Source organism: Notothenia rossii, assembly GCF_949606895.1.
Source record: "Notothenia rossii genome assembly, chromosome: 6".
NCBI lineage: Eukaryota > Metazoa > Chordata > Actinopteri > Perciformes > Nototheniidae > Notothenia > Notothenia rossii.
In genome coordinates, this window is record NC_136909.1 from 58337315 (window position 1) to 58353053 (window position 15739).

At 40.4% G+C, this 15739-nt stretch overlaps 1 protein-coding gene across 11 annotated transcripts in view; it reads right to left on the reverse strand.

Annotated features, from left to right (window-relative positions):
• The window catches only part of cfap46 (cilia and flagella associated protein 46), a 150784-nt gene that overhangs the window by 47824 nt on the left and 87221 nt on the right, over nt 1-15739 (reverse strand). For all 11 annotated transcript variants that reach the window (XR_013809895.1, XR_013809896.1, XM_079690984.1 and 8 more), the window contains 7 exons: nt 3738-3880; nt 3198-3296; nt 3058-3118; nt 2041-2193; nt 1746-1946; nt 1554-1660; nt 678-860 (listed from right to left, as the gene is read on the reverse strand). Coding sequence is in view for 9 of the 11 variants with exons in the window: in XM_079690984.1 (XP_079547110.1) it covers nt 678-860; nt 1554-1660; nt 1746-1946; nt 2041-2193; nt 3058-3118; nt 3198-3296; nt 3738-3880 (947 nt within the window). In the remaining 2 variants the exon portion in view is untranslated. The remainder of the gene's footprint in view (nt 1-677; nt 861-1553; nt 1661-1745; nt 1947-2040; nt 2194-3057; nt 3119-3197; nt 3297-3737; nt 3881-15739) is intronic.

Sequence of the window (15739 nt, forward strand, 5' to 3'; positions counted from 1 at the left end):
TTCAATTTAGCTGCTGCGGCTTATATTCAGTTGCGCCTTATAGTCCGAAAATTACGGTACTTATTTCCTCCATGAATTTCTCCAGTGGTAAAGACCTGTAATCGTATCGCCGTAATCTGAATAAATCAAATATGAAACTTAAATTAACCTGACTACAAATCTGTGAAGTTGTGTGAGCTGAACTGTGTGTATTAAACTAAAACGGAGCAGCTCAGATTTTATTTCTGCTTTTTAAACTGTATTATAGTATGTGCTCATGTGTTTCAGTGTTGGTGTAAAGGCGACCGCCTGAATACTTTTTATATCTTGGCTTCTTTTCTAAGGTGACATTGTTCGGTTGTCTTACATAATACACTAAAAGCACAAGTAAAAAACATCTTATTGATATTTATTTTCTCTTTTATGTATTTGCTTTGCATTTGATATTGAGGCAAAGTAACAGAAAGTGATTAGGATACTGTACTTCCATGTTTTGATACTCAGATTAGGTTACTGATTTTTTTTTTTTACAGTTAACTGGTAATTGTATCGGAATAATTTTTGTAAGTAACCATCTGAACCCTGGTTTAACTTATGTTTACTTTTTTAACTGTCAATGCCCATTCACCTGCAAAATATTTGCATATGGCATTTAATACAACACGATAAAAAAGTTGGAATTGCCCAGACCGACTAACCTCTGACCGGTTGCATACTCCACATGTGCCTCTGCAGCGTGTTCTCTGAAGCCGAGCTTAGTGAAGCCACTGGCAGACTCTCTGAGTGTCTCACAGGCAGACATCAGCCTCTGGGTGGTCTCACTGCTGCTGAGGGTCTCTCCAGGGTCACCACCAAGGGCACGTACACATTCAATGGCACCTCTTTAACAAAACACATCCCGATACATTTAGATTAAATTAATGATTGTTAGAGTGAAAACTCATTAGTTTAGCTTTTTATGACATTGAAATACATTTGAACAAGCATAGATACATGTTCAAAGTAGGTTTCCTTGTTTTTGTTGAGTTATTTCTGAGAATAATATCCTAATCCTTCTTTTCATGATACAAGTAAGGATATACAAAGAATCTGTATCAACACCATTTATATCTATAGTCTCTCAGTTAAAAAAATGTGTTGTCGATTTAACAACTGCTTTTCCAAGACATTAAATGTCACATATAGTTCCCTCAACTACATTGAGATGTCTGAACAGATGCGATTGCAATTTCTATATTTTGTCTTACCTCCTCCCACATTTTGTGTCTCTGATCAGGAAATCCTTGAAATACTTAAACTGTTTTTTTAATATTGGTTTCGTAAATAAGGAAAAAATAAAATTGAAAGTCAAATTCTTTGGGAAAAACTCAGTAAATATCACCTTTTTCGCAGAAGGTTGATTAGAGGTTGAAATACAAATAAAGATTCAACATAAGCTGGTGATTATTGTATACTTCCTAATTACTCATACTGGATAGTGCACCTTAAAAATGACAGAAAGATTCATTAAAGACAGCACCGCTTATGGCCATCTTAAGCAGGTATAGTGACACATTCAGTAGGCTTGGTGTTACCTCATCTCTAACGAAGTGATGAAGAAAGAGATTTCTGGTACTCGGTTCACCCGCTGCTCCAGAACCCGCTTCAGAGCTCCACAGCTGTGTTTTATAATCTGATCAACCTGTGAAAAACAGATGATTTGGGAAAAGTATTCAAAGCAATGCTATTGTACTACACAGGGCTGTAAAAAGGGAGTGGTTCTGTACCTTGATGTGTGCGTCTGGGTCTCTCTGGCCTACTACAGCTCTGACCGTGGTGAGGGTGAGCTGGTACCAGAATTCCTCCACCCCCCCCAGGGCCCGGGCTTTGTCCAGCAGGATCAGAGCCTGGGCGTAGTTCTGCTCTTCACACGCCAGAACAGCCAGACTGAGCAGACTCCTAGCCACTGCTTTCTTGTCTCCAAGCTCCTGATTACATTTAGGAAAAGTTGTAAGGGAGGAGAAAATTAACACAAAAATTTAACGATTTTTGGAAATTCTGGTCTTCTTCTGCTCGACTCACCACAGCCACACGGTGCGTCTCTGCCAGGAGCTGCCTGGCTGGCTGACAGAGCCCCATGCTGAGGCACACCTCCGCCTTGTCCAGCCAGATCTCCTGAGCACACACATCCATGCTCTGTGGCCCAGAACCAGCCGCTTGGTCCACCTTCAGTTTCTAAACAAAATAGAACACATCTATTTTCGAAATTGGCTAAAATGTGAAATGGTCCACAATTATTTAAAACTGCCAAATTGTTTAGTTTTTAATAAAAAATAATAACATTTACAAATGGAAATACAAAACAAATATATCAGTTTACAAAATCATGAAAGAAGATCCCTTCCCTATGTGCCATCCTAGAAGTCAATGTGAAATTCACAGATTAGAGTGGTGTGCATGGGAAAGGAAAAAAAAAAAATTGTATAATCTTTTATTATTTATTTATATATCAGACTCCAGATTCTCAATTGCTACTCTTTGAACTGATCCCATGTCACCATCTAACCTTCATATATTCTACTTCAAGCCACTACTCCCCAAAATATAAAACACTGTGCCAATAAATGTTCGACCCGCTGTCTCAGAGGACAGTTTTTGAATGACAACTCAAAATGTCTCCCTTCAATATTACCAATAACCAACATCTTGCTGTTATTTATTTTCTCTAACTTGTTTATAGTAGACACACTTATTTTCTTCCTTTCTTCTTGTGTATTGCTTTGATTTAAACAGTTGTTTGCTGCTTTCTGTGCAGGAGATGTGCTGTATACGTTAAGTCGATCATTAATTAATTAATTATTATAATAAAACCATTATGATTTCATCTCACAAAACGTAGTGTCGACATTGCAATGTTATGATGCAAGTCATTTGACAGTAGTCAAATGTATGAATACAAATATTATCGCTCAGTGTTACATTATATACTGTAAGTACTAATTAAAGTATAGTACATTTCCTCTATCAATTTAAGTCGCTGCTTGCTGACTTGCCAGTCTTTTCTATAACCAATATATATGTATTTTAAGGCAGACGGACCTGATTGTAAGCCGTGTGAAGGCCTCTCCTCTCCTGTGAGGAAGCAATGGCTTTGTGGCACCTAGAATCATGAACATAATATCACAGGTCATTAAAGCAAAACATGCAAACAGGAAGTCTTTATTGCTGAGTCCACATACCCCATCTGTTCTTGCTCTTGGATTCTGCTCAGATTCGGGAGCTTCTCCTGATATGGTGACAGTGTCTCCAAACCAAGCTGACTGCAGGTCCTCACAATTCTAATACAGAAGAAAGGCAACAGGACACACAGAGGAACAACATCATTGAATGATGTATTCATTTAATATCTGAAGGTTATTAATGCATTCAGTTCTCAAATCTTCTGGGTGTATCTTGCTTTGGCTGTTGAAATAAACCAGCAGTTTTACAGCTGAGTTTCATTATCTTGCAGCGGCACACAATTTAAACAGTTTAAGCCTGAATTGTTGACAGAGTTATCAGTACTGTTCACACCTCTATTAAATATCCAACAAGTACTCCCCTGATTTAGCATTGCAATTCGGTGACATTTTAAAACACTATATGTAAAGGTAAGAAAAAATGATACAAACTGATGCCACAGGACCAGCATGCATTATCCCTCCTGGTTGAATGCATGCCATCTAGATTACCCACATTGCATCTGTGTAGCTTCCTGTTTAACTTATCCGTTTCCTTACCTAAGTCTGTACAGGTCGGAGAGGCTCCTCCTATTCAAAAGGTCATGAGCAATGGTCTCAGCCAGATGCATTATGGGTAGAGTCAGGTGGTCTAGCGAGAGGGAGTGAAGCTCTTTCTCCAGCAGGTTCAGATAAAACAGGCTCTGAGTCAACAGCCAAAAACACAAAGCGAAAAATACATTTATTAATGAAAAATAGTTTTTGTACTTGGATGAACCACCATACAGTTTAAAGTTATCATCTCTGTCGGGCTCCAATCAATCACTATGCATGATTTATAAATATAATTGATTTTCTCTTAATTGATTTTTCATTGAGATGACCATCTTATTTATATTTACGTATATGTTATGCTACGCACAAAAAGTGTATTAATCCGCCGGTATTTTGCCGTGCTTCTCCTCCCGCATTAAACATCGCAGAAACTACGTTTAAAAATCAAAACGTTCAGCTCGGTCGGGAAATCGATGGCTATTACTTTTCTCATTCATAACTTTCATAATTCCAGAGATACATCCCATAATACATCACATTTTTAACATTGAAGTCAATGGAGAAACTCTTCAGACTTGAAAAATCTTCATGCAACTTCAACTGCTAACTGTTCATTCATACTTTCACTCAGAAACCTCATTCCAAAATGTTACACATCTTTCTGACATTATTCGTGTAAAACAACTTTTAAATCTAATTCTTACTTTTAGAGATATTAAACATTGTTCAGGCCTTGTTATAGAGGTTTTCTTCAGATTTTAACATTAACTAGAGAATGCAATTCCTGAAGAAATTGCTAGTAGGAATGCTTTATGCTGAAAATCTGACGCCAAACTGTTGAAATGTAATGTGTAAGAAAAAAAGTGAATAATTTAGATTGAAATGATACATACCACTCTGGGGGCTTGAATGTGTGATGAGAGAAGAAAAGAAAGTGAAAAGGCTTGGAATAGCAGCAGAATATTTGAACCGCAAACTTCTGAACTAACTAGACGATTGGACCGTGTCCAATTGACTTATAGCGACATCATGTTTTATGGCGAGGGATGCGTTTCCATGGAAACGGCATATGGTGAGATCTCAGATTTGGCGTAGAGCTGTTGAGGCATGGACCGGTGATATACAAGTGAAGATTGGGGGACGATTGGACCATGTCGATGGGACTTACAGCCACATCGTGTTTCATAGTGAGTGGTCGTCGCCATGGCAACGGCATCTGATGACACCCCATACTACGCTTAGATGCGTTGATGGCTGCATCGTTACCAAAGTTCTGGGCTGTTTGGAGTATTTTCACTGAAGTTATGAGAAAACCGTGTTTCAAGTCGAGCATTGTGTTGCCATTGCAACGGCATTTGAAGAAATCTCAAAACTGTCCTGTAGATGTCCTCACGGCTGGACTGTTTGCACACTGCTATCTGAAGTCTGCTGCTCTGAGCATGTCAGTTGGAGTGATGACATCATCGTGTTCCATTGCACAGGTGTTTATAGTTGAGCTAACGAGGTGCCTAGACTTCAAAGACTTCATTGTTCTGAATGAGAGATGAACCTCTTACATGTGAGCGTTTTGTGGAAGAACCGTAACAGATATCTGTGAAATTTCAAAACGTGAAGCATGTCAAGGAAGTTGAGCATCTGAAGTGTAATTTTTGAGTAGTTTCGGGTTAATAATGTGGCCTTTTTGGCAGTTTAACTAAAGGTGTGCGGCTGCTGCCGTGAGGAAATATCTGCCTGAAATTACAATGGGGTTTAATGGAGGAATGTTGAACGTTTTTGTCACTTCATGCCCTCAAGAGGCACTTTGTTTAATTATTTTTGCTTAATTATTTGTCATTTTTCAAGCTAAGAGATGTTTTCCTACGTTTGTCATGATAAATTATGTCTCAGGAATGTAGGGTTTGGGAATTGTGGCAGTTTAAAAAATATATATGAATGCGAATTTCAAGCTGTCCTCCACTCTAGCTGTGACATCACACACTCTAGTTAATGTTAAAATGTAAAGACAACCTCTAAAACAAGGTCTGAACAATGTTTAATATCTCAAAAAGTAAGAATCCGATTTAAAAGTTGTGTTACATGAACAATGTCAGAAAGATGTGTAACATTTTAAAGTTAGAATGAGGTTTCTGAGTGAAAGTATGAATGAACAGTTAGCAGTTGAAGTTGCATGAAGATTTGTTGAAGTTGAAGAATTTCTCCATTGACTTCAATGTAAAAAATGTGATGTATTATGGGATGTATCTCTGGAATTATGAAAGTTATGAATGATAAAAGTAATAGCCATCGATACCCGACAGAGCTGAACGTTTTGATGTTCGAACGGAGTTTCTGCGATGTTCAATGCGGGAGGAGAAGCGCGGCAAAATAAGTCGGCGGAATAATAAACTTTTCGTGCGTAGAATAACAGTTAGTTGGAATGCTGATAACAGCATTCCCACTAAATTACAATGGGCTTTAATGAGGGGAATGTTGAACGATTTTGTCACTTCATGCCCTCAAAAAGCATTTTGTTTAATTATTTGTCATTTTTCAAGTTACGGGATGTTTTCCTACGTTTGTCATGAAAAATGATGTCTCAGGAATGTAGGGTTTGGGAGTTATGGCAGTTTAAAAAAAATATATGAAGGCAAATTTCAAACTCTGCCTTAACGAGTTGCGCAATGTTAAAGTTCAAATGTTAAAAATGTGATGAATTATGGGATGTATCTCTGGAATTATGAAAGTTATGAATGAGAAAAGTAATAGCCATCGATTCCCGACCGAGCTGAACGTTTTGATGTTTGAACGGAATTTCTGCGATGTTCAATGCGGGAGAAGAAGCGTGGAAAAATAAGTCGGCGGAATAATAAACTTTTCGTGCGTAGAAGAACAGTAAGTTGGAATGCTGTTAACAGCATTCCCACTAAACTAGAGTGCGTGATGTCACAGCTAGAGGGTAGAAAATCTTGAAATTTGCCTTCATATATTTTTTTTAAACTGCCATAATTCCCAAACCCTACATTCCTGAGAAATAATTTATCATGACAAACGTAGGAAAACATCTCGTAGCTTGAAAAATGACAAATAATTAAGCAAAAAATAATTAAACAAAAATAATTAAACAAAATGCCTCTTGAGGGCATAAAGTGACTAAAACTTTCAACATGCCTCCATTAAAGCCCATTGTGATTTCAGGCAGATATTTCCTCACGGCAGCAGCCGCACACCTTTAGTTAAACTGCCAAAAAGGCCACATTATTAAACCGAAAGTACACAAAAATTATACTTCAGATACTCAACTTCCTTGACATGCTTCACGTTTTGAAATGTCATAGATATCTGTTACGGTTCTTCCACAAAACGTTCACATGTAAGAGGTTTATCTCTCATTCAGAACAATGGAAACCTTTGATCTCTGGACACCTCGTTAGCCGAAATATAAACACCTGTGTCATGGAACATGATGATGTCATCACTCCAACTGACGTGCTCAGAGCAGCAGGCTTCAGATACTGGTTAATGGTCCTGCCCTCAACAGCTCTACGTCAATTATGGGGTGTCATCATCATATGCCGAAGAGAGAGAGAGAAGAGAGAGAGGGCGATCAAGAGAAGATAGAGAGTAATGTAATAAAACACGGTTTTCTCATAACTTCAGTGAAAATACTCCAAACAGCCCAAAACTTCACAGGTTTGGTAACGATGCAGCCATCAACGCATCTAAGCGTAGTATGGGTGTCATCAAATGCCGTTCCCATGGTGACAGACCACTCGCCATGAAACACAATGTGGCTGTAAGTCCAATCGACACGGTCCAATCGTCCCCAATCTTCACTTGTATATCACCGGTCCATGCCTCAACAGCTCTACGCCAAATCTCAGATCTCACCATATGCCGTTTCCACGGAAACGCATCCCTCGCCATAAAACGTGATGCCGCCATAACTCCTATGAAAATGTTCAAAAACTGCTCAAATGTCACATGTGTGCCAACAGTCCAGCCGTGAAGACCTCTACGGGACACTTTTGAGATTTCTTCAAATGTCGTTCTCATGGCAACACAATGCTCGCCATGAAACATGGCTTTCTCATAACTTCAGTGAAACTGCTCGAAACGCCCCAAAACTTCACAGGTTTGGTAACCATGCAGCCATCAACGCATCTAAGCGTATTATGGGGTGTAACTAATAACGTTACTAGTTACCTATTCCCATTCAGTAACGCCATTATAGTTACTGTGATTTAAATGGGTGCGTTACATTATGTTATCCAACTGAACTGAAAATCCCTGCGGATGTAACTTGCAGGCGAATACAGTTATGTCCTCTCACAGTACCATGGAAAAGTGAAAGTGACCAGAGAGGAGTGATGATTGGTTAACACGGGGTAACATTTCAGGGTAAGCCAATCAGAGACAGAGTTGGGCGGGTCTTGCCTTATGGGGAAAATACACACACACACACACACGCACGCGCGCGCACACACACACACACACACACACACACACACACACACACACACACACACACACACACACACACACACACACACACACACACACACACACACACACACACACACACACACACACACACACACACACACACACACACACACACACACACACACACACACACACACACACACACACACACACACACACACACACACACACACACACACACACACACACACACACACACAATGGCAGATGCAATTATCAGCGAGAGCAGCAGCGCATTTGCATTTTGCTAAATGGCCAGATGTGAGGTAAATTATTTCACTGTTAGTTTGTTTTTGTGAGGCTGAAAATAGTTTGTCTTCAGTGTCAGTCTTACAGTTTATTGTTTATTTAATTGTTACTGCCAAAAGAGTGTAGTTATTGTTTAATTGTTACACTGCCAAAATAGTGTAGTTGTTGTTAATGTGTACACTGCCAAAAGAGTGTAGTTGTTTTTATTTCATAGTGCACTACAAGTGCACTATTTAGAACTTGATCGTTGAGGCTACAATAAAGATGCCTGTCAAAATGTCTGAACATATATTTTGTGTTTTATTGTTCCACTACATTTCATAATGATAATTGCTACAATTATGGGGAGTTGTCTTTTCTCTTACTGTGCCACAGAACAACACAACAACTTGTATTGTTATGGTTATTATTTTTAAAGTAAAGTAAAGTAACTTGTTACTAGTTACTTTTATCATTTAGTAACTAATAAAGTAACTAGTTACTTTTTGATAGCAGTAACTATAACTGTTACTAGTTAAAAAATGTTTAAAGTAACTTGCCCAACACTGCTCATCACACATTCAAGCCCCCACTGTTCATGTATATATATTTAAATCTAAATTATTAGCTTTCTTCTTACACATTACATTTCAGCATAGCACTTTAGCGTCAGATTTTCAGCATAAAGTATTCCCACTAGAAATTTCTTCAGGAATTGCATTCTCTAGTTTACTATGTTATTTCAGAACACGAGTACCCTCGTCATATGAACAGCTTGGATATTTGATACAAACATTAATTCAATTTAAATACAGCGGTTTCAACTACTTTTCAAATTAATATATTCTGATTACCGTACTTAGTTTAAATACACTATTAGTCTAGATGGAAATAGGGGTCCACGCGCACCCCTCGGAATTTTTTATGCCACCTGATTTTTCTTAATCCTTAAAGTGTCTACTTTCAGAATCTGCCAGGTGCCAAGCTGAAATAATGTCCGAAAGGCTCCATTTTGAACCCTTTATTGCACCTAACCCAAAACCGAAACATTAAAATTTGATGTAGCAAGAAGCATAACCTTTGAAGTAAACAACATACAGAGACAAATGAATACATTTTTCCATACAATTCTGACCCTAGGAATTCAATGGGATGGTTATTTTTGACATTTGAAAAGATTTTGACTGTATTTCTGGACAAAAACAGCAACAAATGCAAAAAATGTGTGTCTGACCAATTACTTTTTTATTTTTTCAAACGCATAGAGTGAATATTTGTTGACAATCAGTTTTTTTTCAATCCTCCAAGTGTTTATTTTGAGATTATATTGGGTACCAAGCTGAAATAATGTCGAAAAGGCTAGTTTTAACCCTTTATAGCACCTAACCCAAAAATCGAAAAATGAAAATATAATGTAGAAGAGGCATAACTTTTGAAGTAGACAACTTACAGAGCGAAATTAATAAATTTTCCCACACAATTTTGATCCTAGGAATTCAATGGGATGGTTATTGTTGACATTTGACAACATTTTGACTGTATTTCTGGACAAAAACAGCAAGAAATGACCAAACGTGTGTATGACCAACTACCTTTTCATTTTTTAAAGTGCATAGTGAATATTCCTTCACAATCAGTTTTTTTTCTAAAACTTTAAGTGTTTATTTTTGGATAATATTGGGTACCAAGCTGATGATGTTGGTGACCGGGGCTCGGCAGTTGGTTGACAGTTGGTTGCCGTTGGTTACCTGGTACCTGGCTACCTGCAGATGGCAGTCTCCCACTGCTTTCTTTGGGAACAATCTCAAGGATTTTCTGAGTAAGTATTATTAATAATTATTATTAACTATTATTAAGATATACCTAATAGTCATATACAAGTAATTCTTCAACAAAAGGTATACAGAAATCACATCTGTAATCTTGACTAAGTAGTTATGGTAGCTAGCTAAATTGGTAGCTAGCTAAGTTGGTAGCTAGCTGAGTTGATAGCTAGCTAATGTTTTTCAGCATTTTCAGGCTGATTACTCACTACTAACAATAGGGAAAAGGAAAAAACATTGTATTCTTGTCTATAGTGTTGGTAGCTAGCTAAGTTAGTAGCTAGATAATGTTTTTCTTTATTTTCAGTTTGATTACTCATACTAACCATAGGAAAAAGGAAACACTTCATCATTTGGTCCTCCTCAGAGTGTTGGTAGCAATCTAATGTTTCTAATTTCTTTATTCAGGCTGATTACTTCATAAACTGCTGACAATGGCAAAAAGGAAACATTGTAACACAGCTGAAGTGCCTCCAAAGAGGATTAGATCGATAACATGTATTTTACATGTCTCAACTTCTGAGTATGGTAATTTTATCATGCTCGGCCAATGCAAGGGGGGGGGGGCAAGCGAGAAGCTATCGTATCTACACAGTGTTCGTGATATGAGACTCTGCGAAACAGCCACCTCACCATACTGCATGAAGGATATTTGTGACCAAATACCATTGCGTTAGAAGGCTTGCCTTTGGATAAAACTGGCTATCATCAAAACTGCTACAAAACCTTCACAGGGAAATTGGATCGTTTAAAAGTGTCAAAGGCTTCTACATCTGGTGAATCATCGTCATCGATAAAGGACTCCCTACGCCATCCCAAATGTCTCTCAAGTCAAACTGAAGGGGCTCGGTGTTCCTTCTTGTTCCCAAATCAGTGTATCTTCTGTGACAAAACAACAACCAAGTTCAAGGGGTAGACTGAAGAGCTAAACAAGTTTCAGAGTTGGAAACACAAAGAACCAGCCTGGAAAGTTATCAAACCTAGGGCACAGGAATTGAAGAAAGAGGATCTTTATCGCAAGGTGCAGGGCAAGGACCTCTTTGCTATGGAAGCTCAGTATCATCCAATATGCAGAAATAACTTCAGCAATGAGTACCAAAACCATGAGCGTGGAAGGAAGAGAGGAAAAAAAGCAGCAGACAACATTGACAGCCCGCAGGCCCGGAAAATGGCAGCACATGACAAGTCCTATTGTGTAGTAAAGGATAACATTCTTAGGAAGGTGGTTGAACACAAAGAAGTCGTCCAGCTAAGATCCATGTGCAACTTGTACAGGAAGACATTGGAAGGTGAAGGTTTTCCTAATCCTGAATACCGCAGTGAGAAATTGGTAAGACGTTTAAAAGGAGACAAAGACATATCTCGTGAACTCACATTCTCAAAGGTACCACACCATGGTTGTCTTGAGTTGAACCTTATATACAGCTCAAGCATTACTGTAGATGAAGCAGTTAAATGTGCGTACAAACTTGGAACATCTGATCAACTACAAGAAGCAGCACTCACCCTCAATTCTCACATTAAAAAGGCATTCAAAGAGTCAAAGGAGCTACCATGGCCCCCAATTGCAAAGGAGCTGGATGCTGTGACAATGGATGAATTGCTCCCAGAGCATCTTGTACACTTTCTGAGCTCAGTGGTGACTGGGACACTTGATGAAGAAAAGTGTGAGAAGACGCAGAGGCTGGTCTATTTGATTACACAAGATGTGTGTCGAGCAGCAACTAACAGCAAGTGGAAACTCCCAAAGCACATCCTCCTGTGTGCCACACTTCGGCACCTCTATCGAAGCAAACAGGTGAGTGATCAGATAACTTATTGCTTATGAGGTCCTACATTGTCATTGCTCAACTATGCTTCATACAGGTATTTGATATTGATAAAAAAAAACATTTGTTTATCTTTACAGCTCACAACTATCCTTTCACGACTAGGACACTCGGAGACATATGACTACAGTATGGAACTTGAGACAGCCATGGCCAAGGCTTTTGATGAGATGTCCACCAACCTGACCCCTCAAATCATCACTGGCGAGGGAAACACTGTTTTTCACAGCGAGTGGGACAACCTGAACAATCATGATTCAAGAAGTGAAGGAGAGCCATGTGAGCACCAAGAAAAGGACCCTTCCTCTCTAGGACAGGTCATCCAAGCTGAGAAGCCTTAAGATCACGCCTCCCGAGACGCTGCCAGAGCTGGCATTCAAAAGAGTTGGCCCCAAATTCCCCAAGAATGCCAACTTTACCCCTCCTGCTGAGAACCAAGTGTCATATGATGCCTCAATGTTGCAGTACAACACCCACCTCCTCAGCAGATGGTTGAGCAGCCAGGGCAAGCAGCAAGTGCCTGGATTTGGTGGTTTTATTTCAAGCACAGGGAAAGTGCCTCCTAGGAAATCTACCATCGACTTTTACACCCCCATCAACCAGCCCATTACAGACAACGCAGTAGTGTATGAGCTACTCAAGTGATCCGAGGCAGCAACTGAGGAGGTTGGACAGCCATACACTATCAACACGTTTGACCTGGGAGTCGTCATGAAAGCCTGTCCTATAGTATGGAAGTACGAGGAGGAATTCAGTAAGCATGTGAACCTCATTGGCAAGTTCCACACAGCCATGAATTATATGGGCAGACTCACTGGGCGAAAGTGTCTTGGAGCTGGCTACGCTGAGATCCTCATAGAAGCTGGCCTCGCAAACAGTGGTTGCCTGAAAAATATCCTGAGCGGGAAGTCATATGCCAAGGCTCTCTTCAGTCTGAAGGCGGTCACAGAGGCACTCGAACGGTTGCTGTTCAATGTTTTTCTAGAGGAGGAGAAACCAGACATCCCATATGAGATCCTCTTCAACCTCATCCACTCTTGCACTTTTGAGAGCCTCAACTCCACTCTGAAGGATCCCACACTGCTCAAGCTGATTGGTGACTACCTCCAATACCAAGACAAGGTACGCAGGGGCCACCTGGGCAAAACGGGCATGTTCTGGCTCTCCATAATGGATCATGCAAGGCTGTTCTTTATGATGGATTTTGCTGTGAAAACCAACAATTTCGAGCTGTTCCATCACTGCAACGGCGCCATGGCAGATCTCTTCTTTGCGTACGATGGCCACAACTACGCCAGGTAATCTATACACTCATTCCCTGAATACTCAATATAAAAATAAGTGGGAGCTTATTGTAGTTGTTGTGATAAACTTTAATTTTCATTAATTTCCTACAGGTAATGTACCTTACCTGCTTTGAGGCCTTTCTCACAAATATCGACCTCTCCCATCCTGTTGCTCTTGATTACATCAAGCTTGGAGCTATAGCTGTTGCACGATCATTGATCCCAAGGGCTCTCGCAGCAGAGGACAAGACCATGGAGGAGATATTCATGAGGTTTGGTAAGACTTCAGGTATGTCAGTTTGTGGACACAAACATAGTCACCTATATTTAATTTCCATGTTCATGTTGGTTGTGACGCTAAAATTCAGACTTCTCCCTCTCTACATTGCAGGTGGTCTACTAGGTCTCTTCAACAACTGTGGCGCATACCAGAAATGGTGCCGCACAACCTCTGCCCGCGCTCAACTCTATGAGCTTACTCTTGAGATGTGTGGCATGATTGACGACCCTGAGATGCCCGAAAGCAGGCAAGCATTGTGAGCTGGAGCCTGCCCAAATCAAAAAGTCTGAATTAGCGGTGCAGAGCGTTATCTCTGCCATCAATGGCTTCACAAACCCCTGGAGAATCCCAGACAAAAGTAGACTGTACTCCCTCGCATCTGGAGCTCCCATCGATCCAGAGGTTGAGGCTGACGTGCTGCGGGCCGAGGCTGCAGGCAGGGCTGCCAAGGAGCAGTTCATCCAAGAGCGCTTCATTTCCAAGAGGAAAGACTTCTTTGATCGCCTCAAGAAACTTACGCTCAAGACAATGGATTACTGCAGCAAGAGGGTCAAACTTACATCTGCGCAGGGGAAGGTGGATATTGATTTTACTTATACCATTTGCATATTTCATTACACAAAAACATTATTCAGAAAGGAATGAAACCGTAAAACTCTGTTGTATTTATGCCTTCCTCATTTCCTTATTTTCCATTACAGCTCTTTTTGTACAAGGAGCAGAGCAACCTCGCCTTTCAGCTGCTCGTTAAGTCGCAGATTATGGAGATGCCCATCAACCTTGAGGAACTCATGCGGTATCCCCTCTCACCTGTTCCTCATGCCCTTGGCTCTCCGGATGGCTATTTTGCTAAAAACCAACAAGGCCACTATCCTTCACCATCTGCTGCAGGACAGGGACGAAGACGTACCTTACCCCAATGATGCCCTCTTCATATAGGATGGCAACGCTCTCTTCCACATGATGTCCAACCTCCCACCGACCTTTGGAGGGATTTGCATGCAGCTCCTGGACCAAATGGTCTAATGCACTTATTGTAAGTCGCTTTGGATAAAAGCGTCAGCTAAATGCAAAGTAATGTAATGTAATGTAAATGGTTGCCAAGCACCATTTTGTATTCTCTATAGATTGCTACCAGCCAGATTCCATCAAAGCCCAGGAGAGGCTCATACGTGGCTCTTCTGAGAAGCGCGTAATTGATGGTCCAAACATCCGGAGGCCCTATGACTTTAAGTCATTCCTTGGCAATGAGCTTAAAAAGAAGCAGCTATGTGACCTGCTTCTCAGGGTCTGGGGGAGCAATAAGGCAGCATCCCGGATTGAGAAGAGCATGAAAGCAGTGGTGTGTGTTGAAGGAAGATCTTATGACCTAACATCAACAAATGGAAAAGTACGTTGACAGAAAAAGCGTGACACACACATACAATTGCAGACCATAATTGGGCTCTTAATACAAACGACGAAAACTGCATAACTTAAAATGTTAATTTGTTAAAATATGTAGTAGTATTCATTTACTTTGTTTGATTGTTACAGGTCCAGATTTCTGAGATCTATGAACTGCGATCCAACCAGGAGGAGACAGACAGCCGGATTGTCCTGTACCTCCACCAGGCTGTCAAATGGGGGTACAAGTCCAGTGTGGTGAGGACACCTGACACAGACATCCTGATGATCCTCCTCTACCATGCCAGCAGGATCAACCTCTCCATCTACCTTGACCACGGCTCTGGCAAACATTGCACACTGATAAATGTGACAGAACTGTTGGAATCACTGGGCCCTGACTACTGTAGCACACTTCTGGGATTCTACGTCTTTACTGGGGATGACTGTACCAGTGCTTTTAAAGGCAAAGGCAAGGTGAATCCCGTGAAGAAGCTGGAGAAGACTCCTAAACTCCACAAAGCTTTCAGGCAGCTTGGTGCAGACTGGATGGTCACTGATGAGCTTCAAGAGGAGATGGAGAGCTTCACATGCATTATGTATGGCCAAGCACGGACACAGTACGGGTGAAAATGATGAGAAAGATGGTCGGCGCTGACAAATTCCTGGACTCTAAGTCAAAAGTAGACCTGGA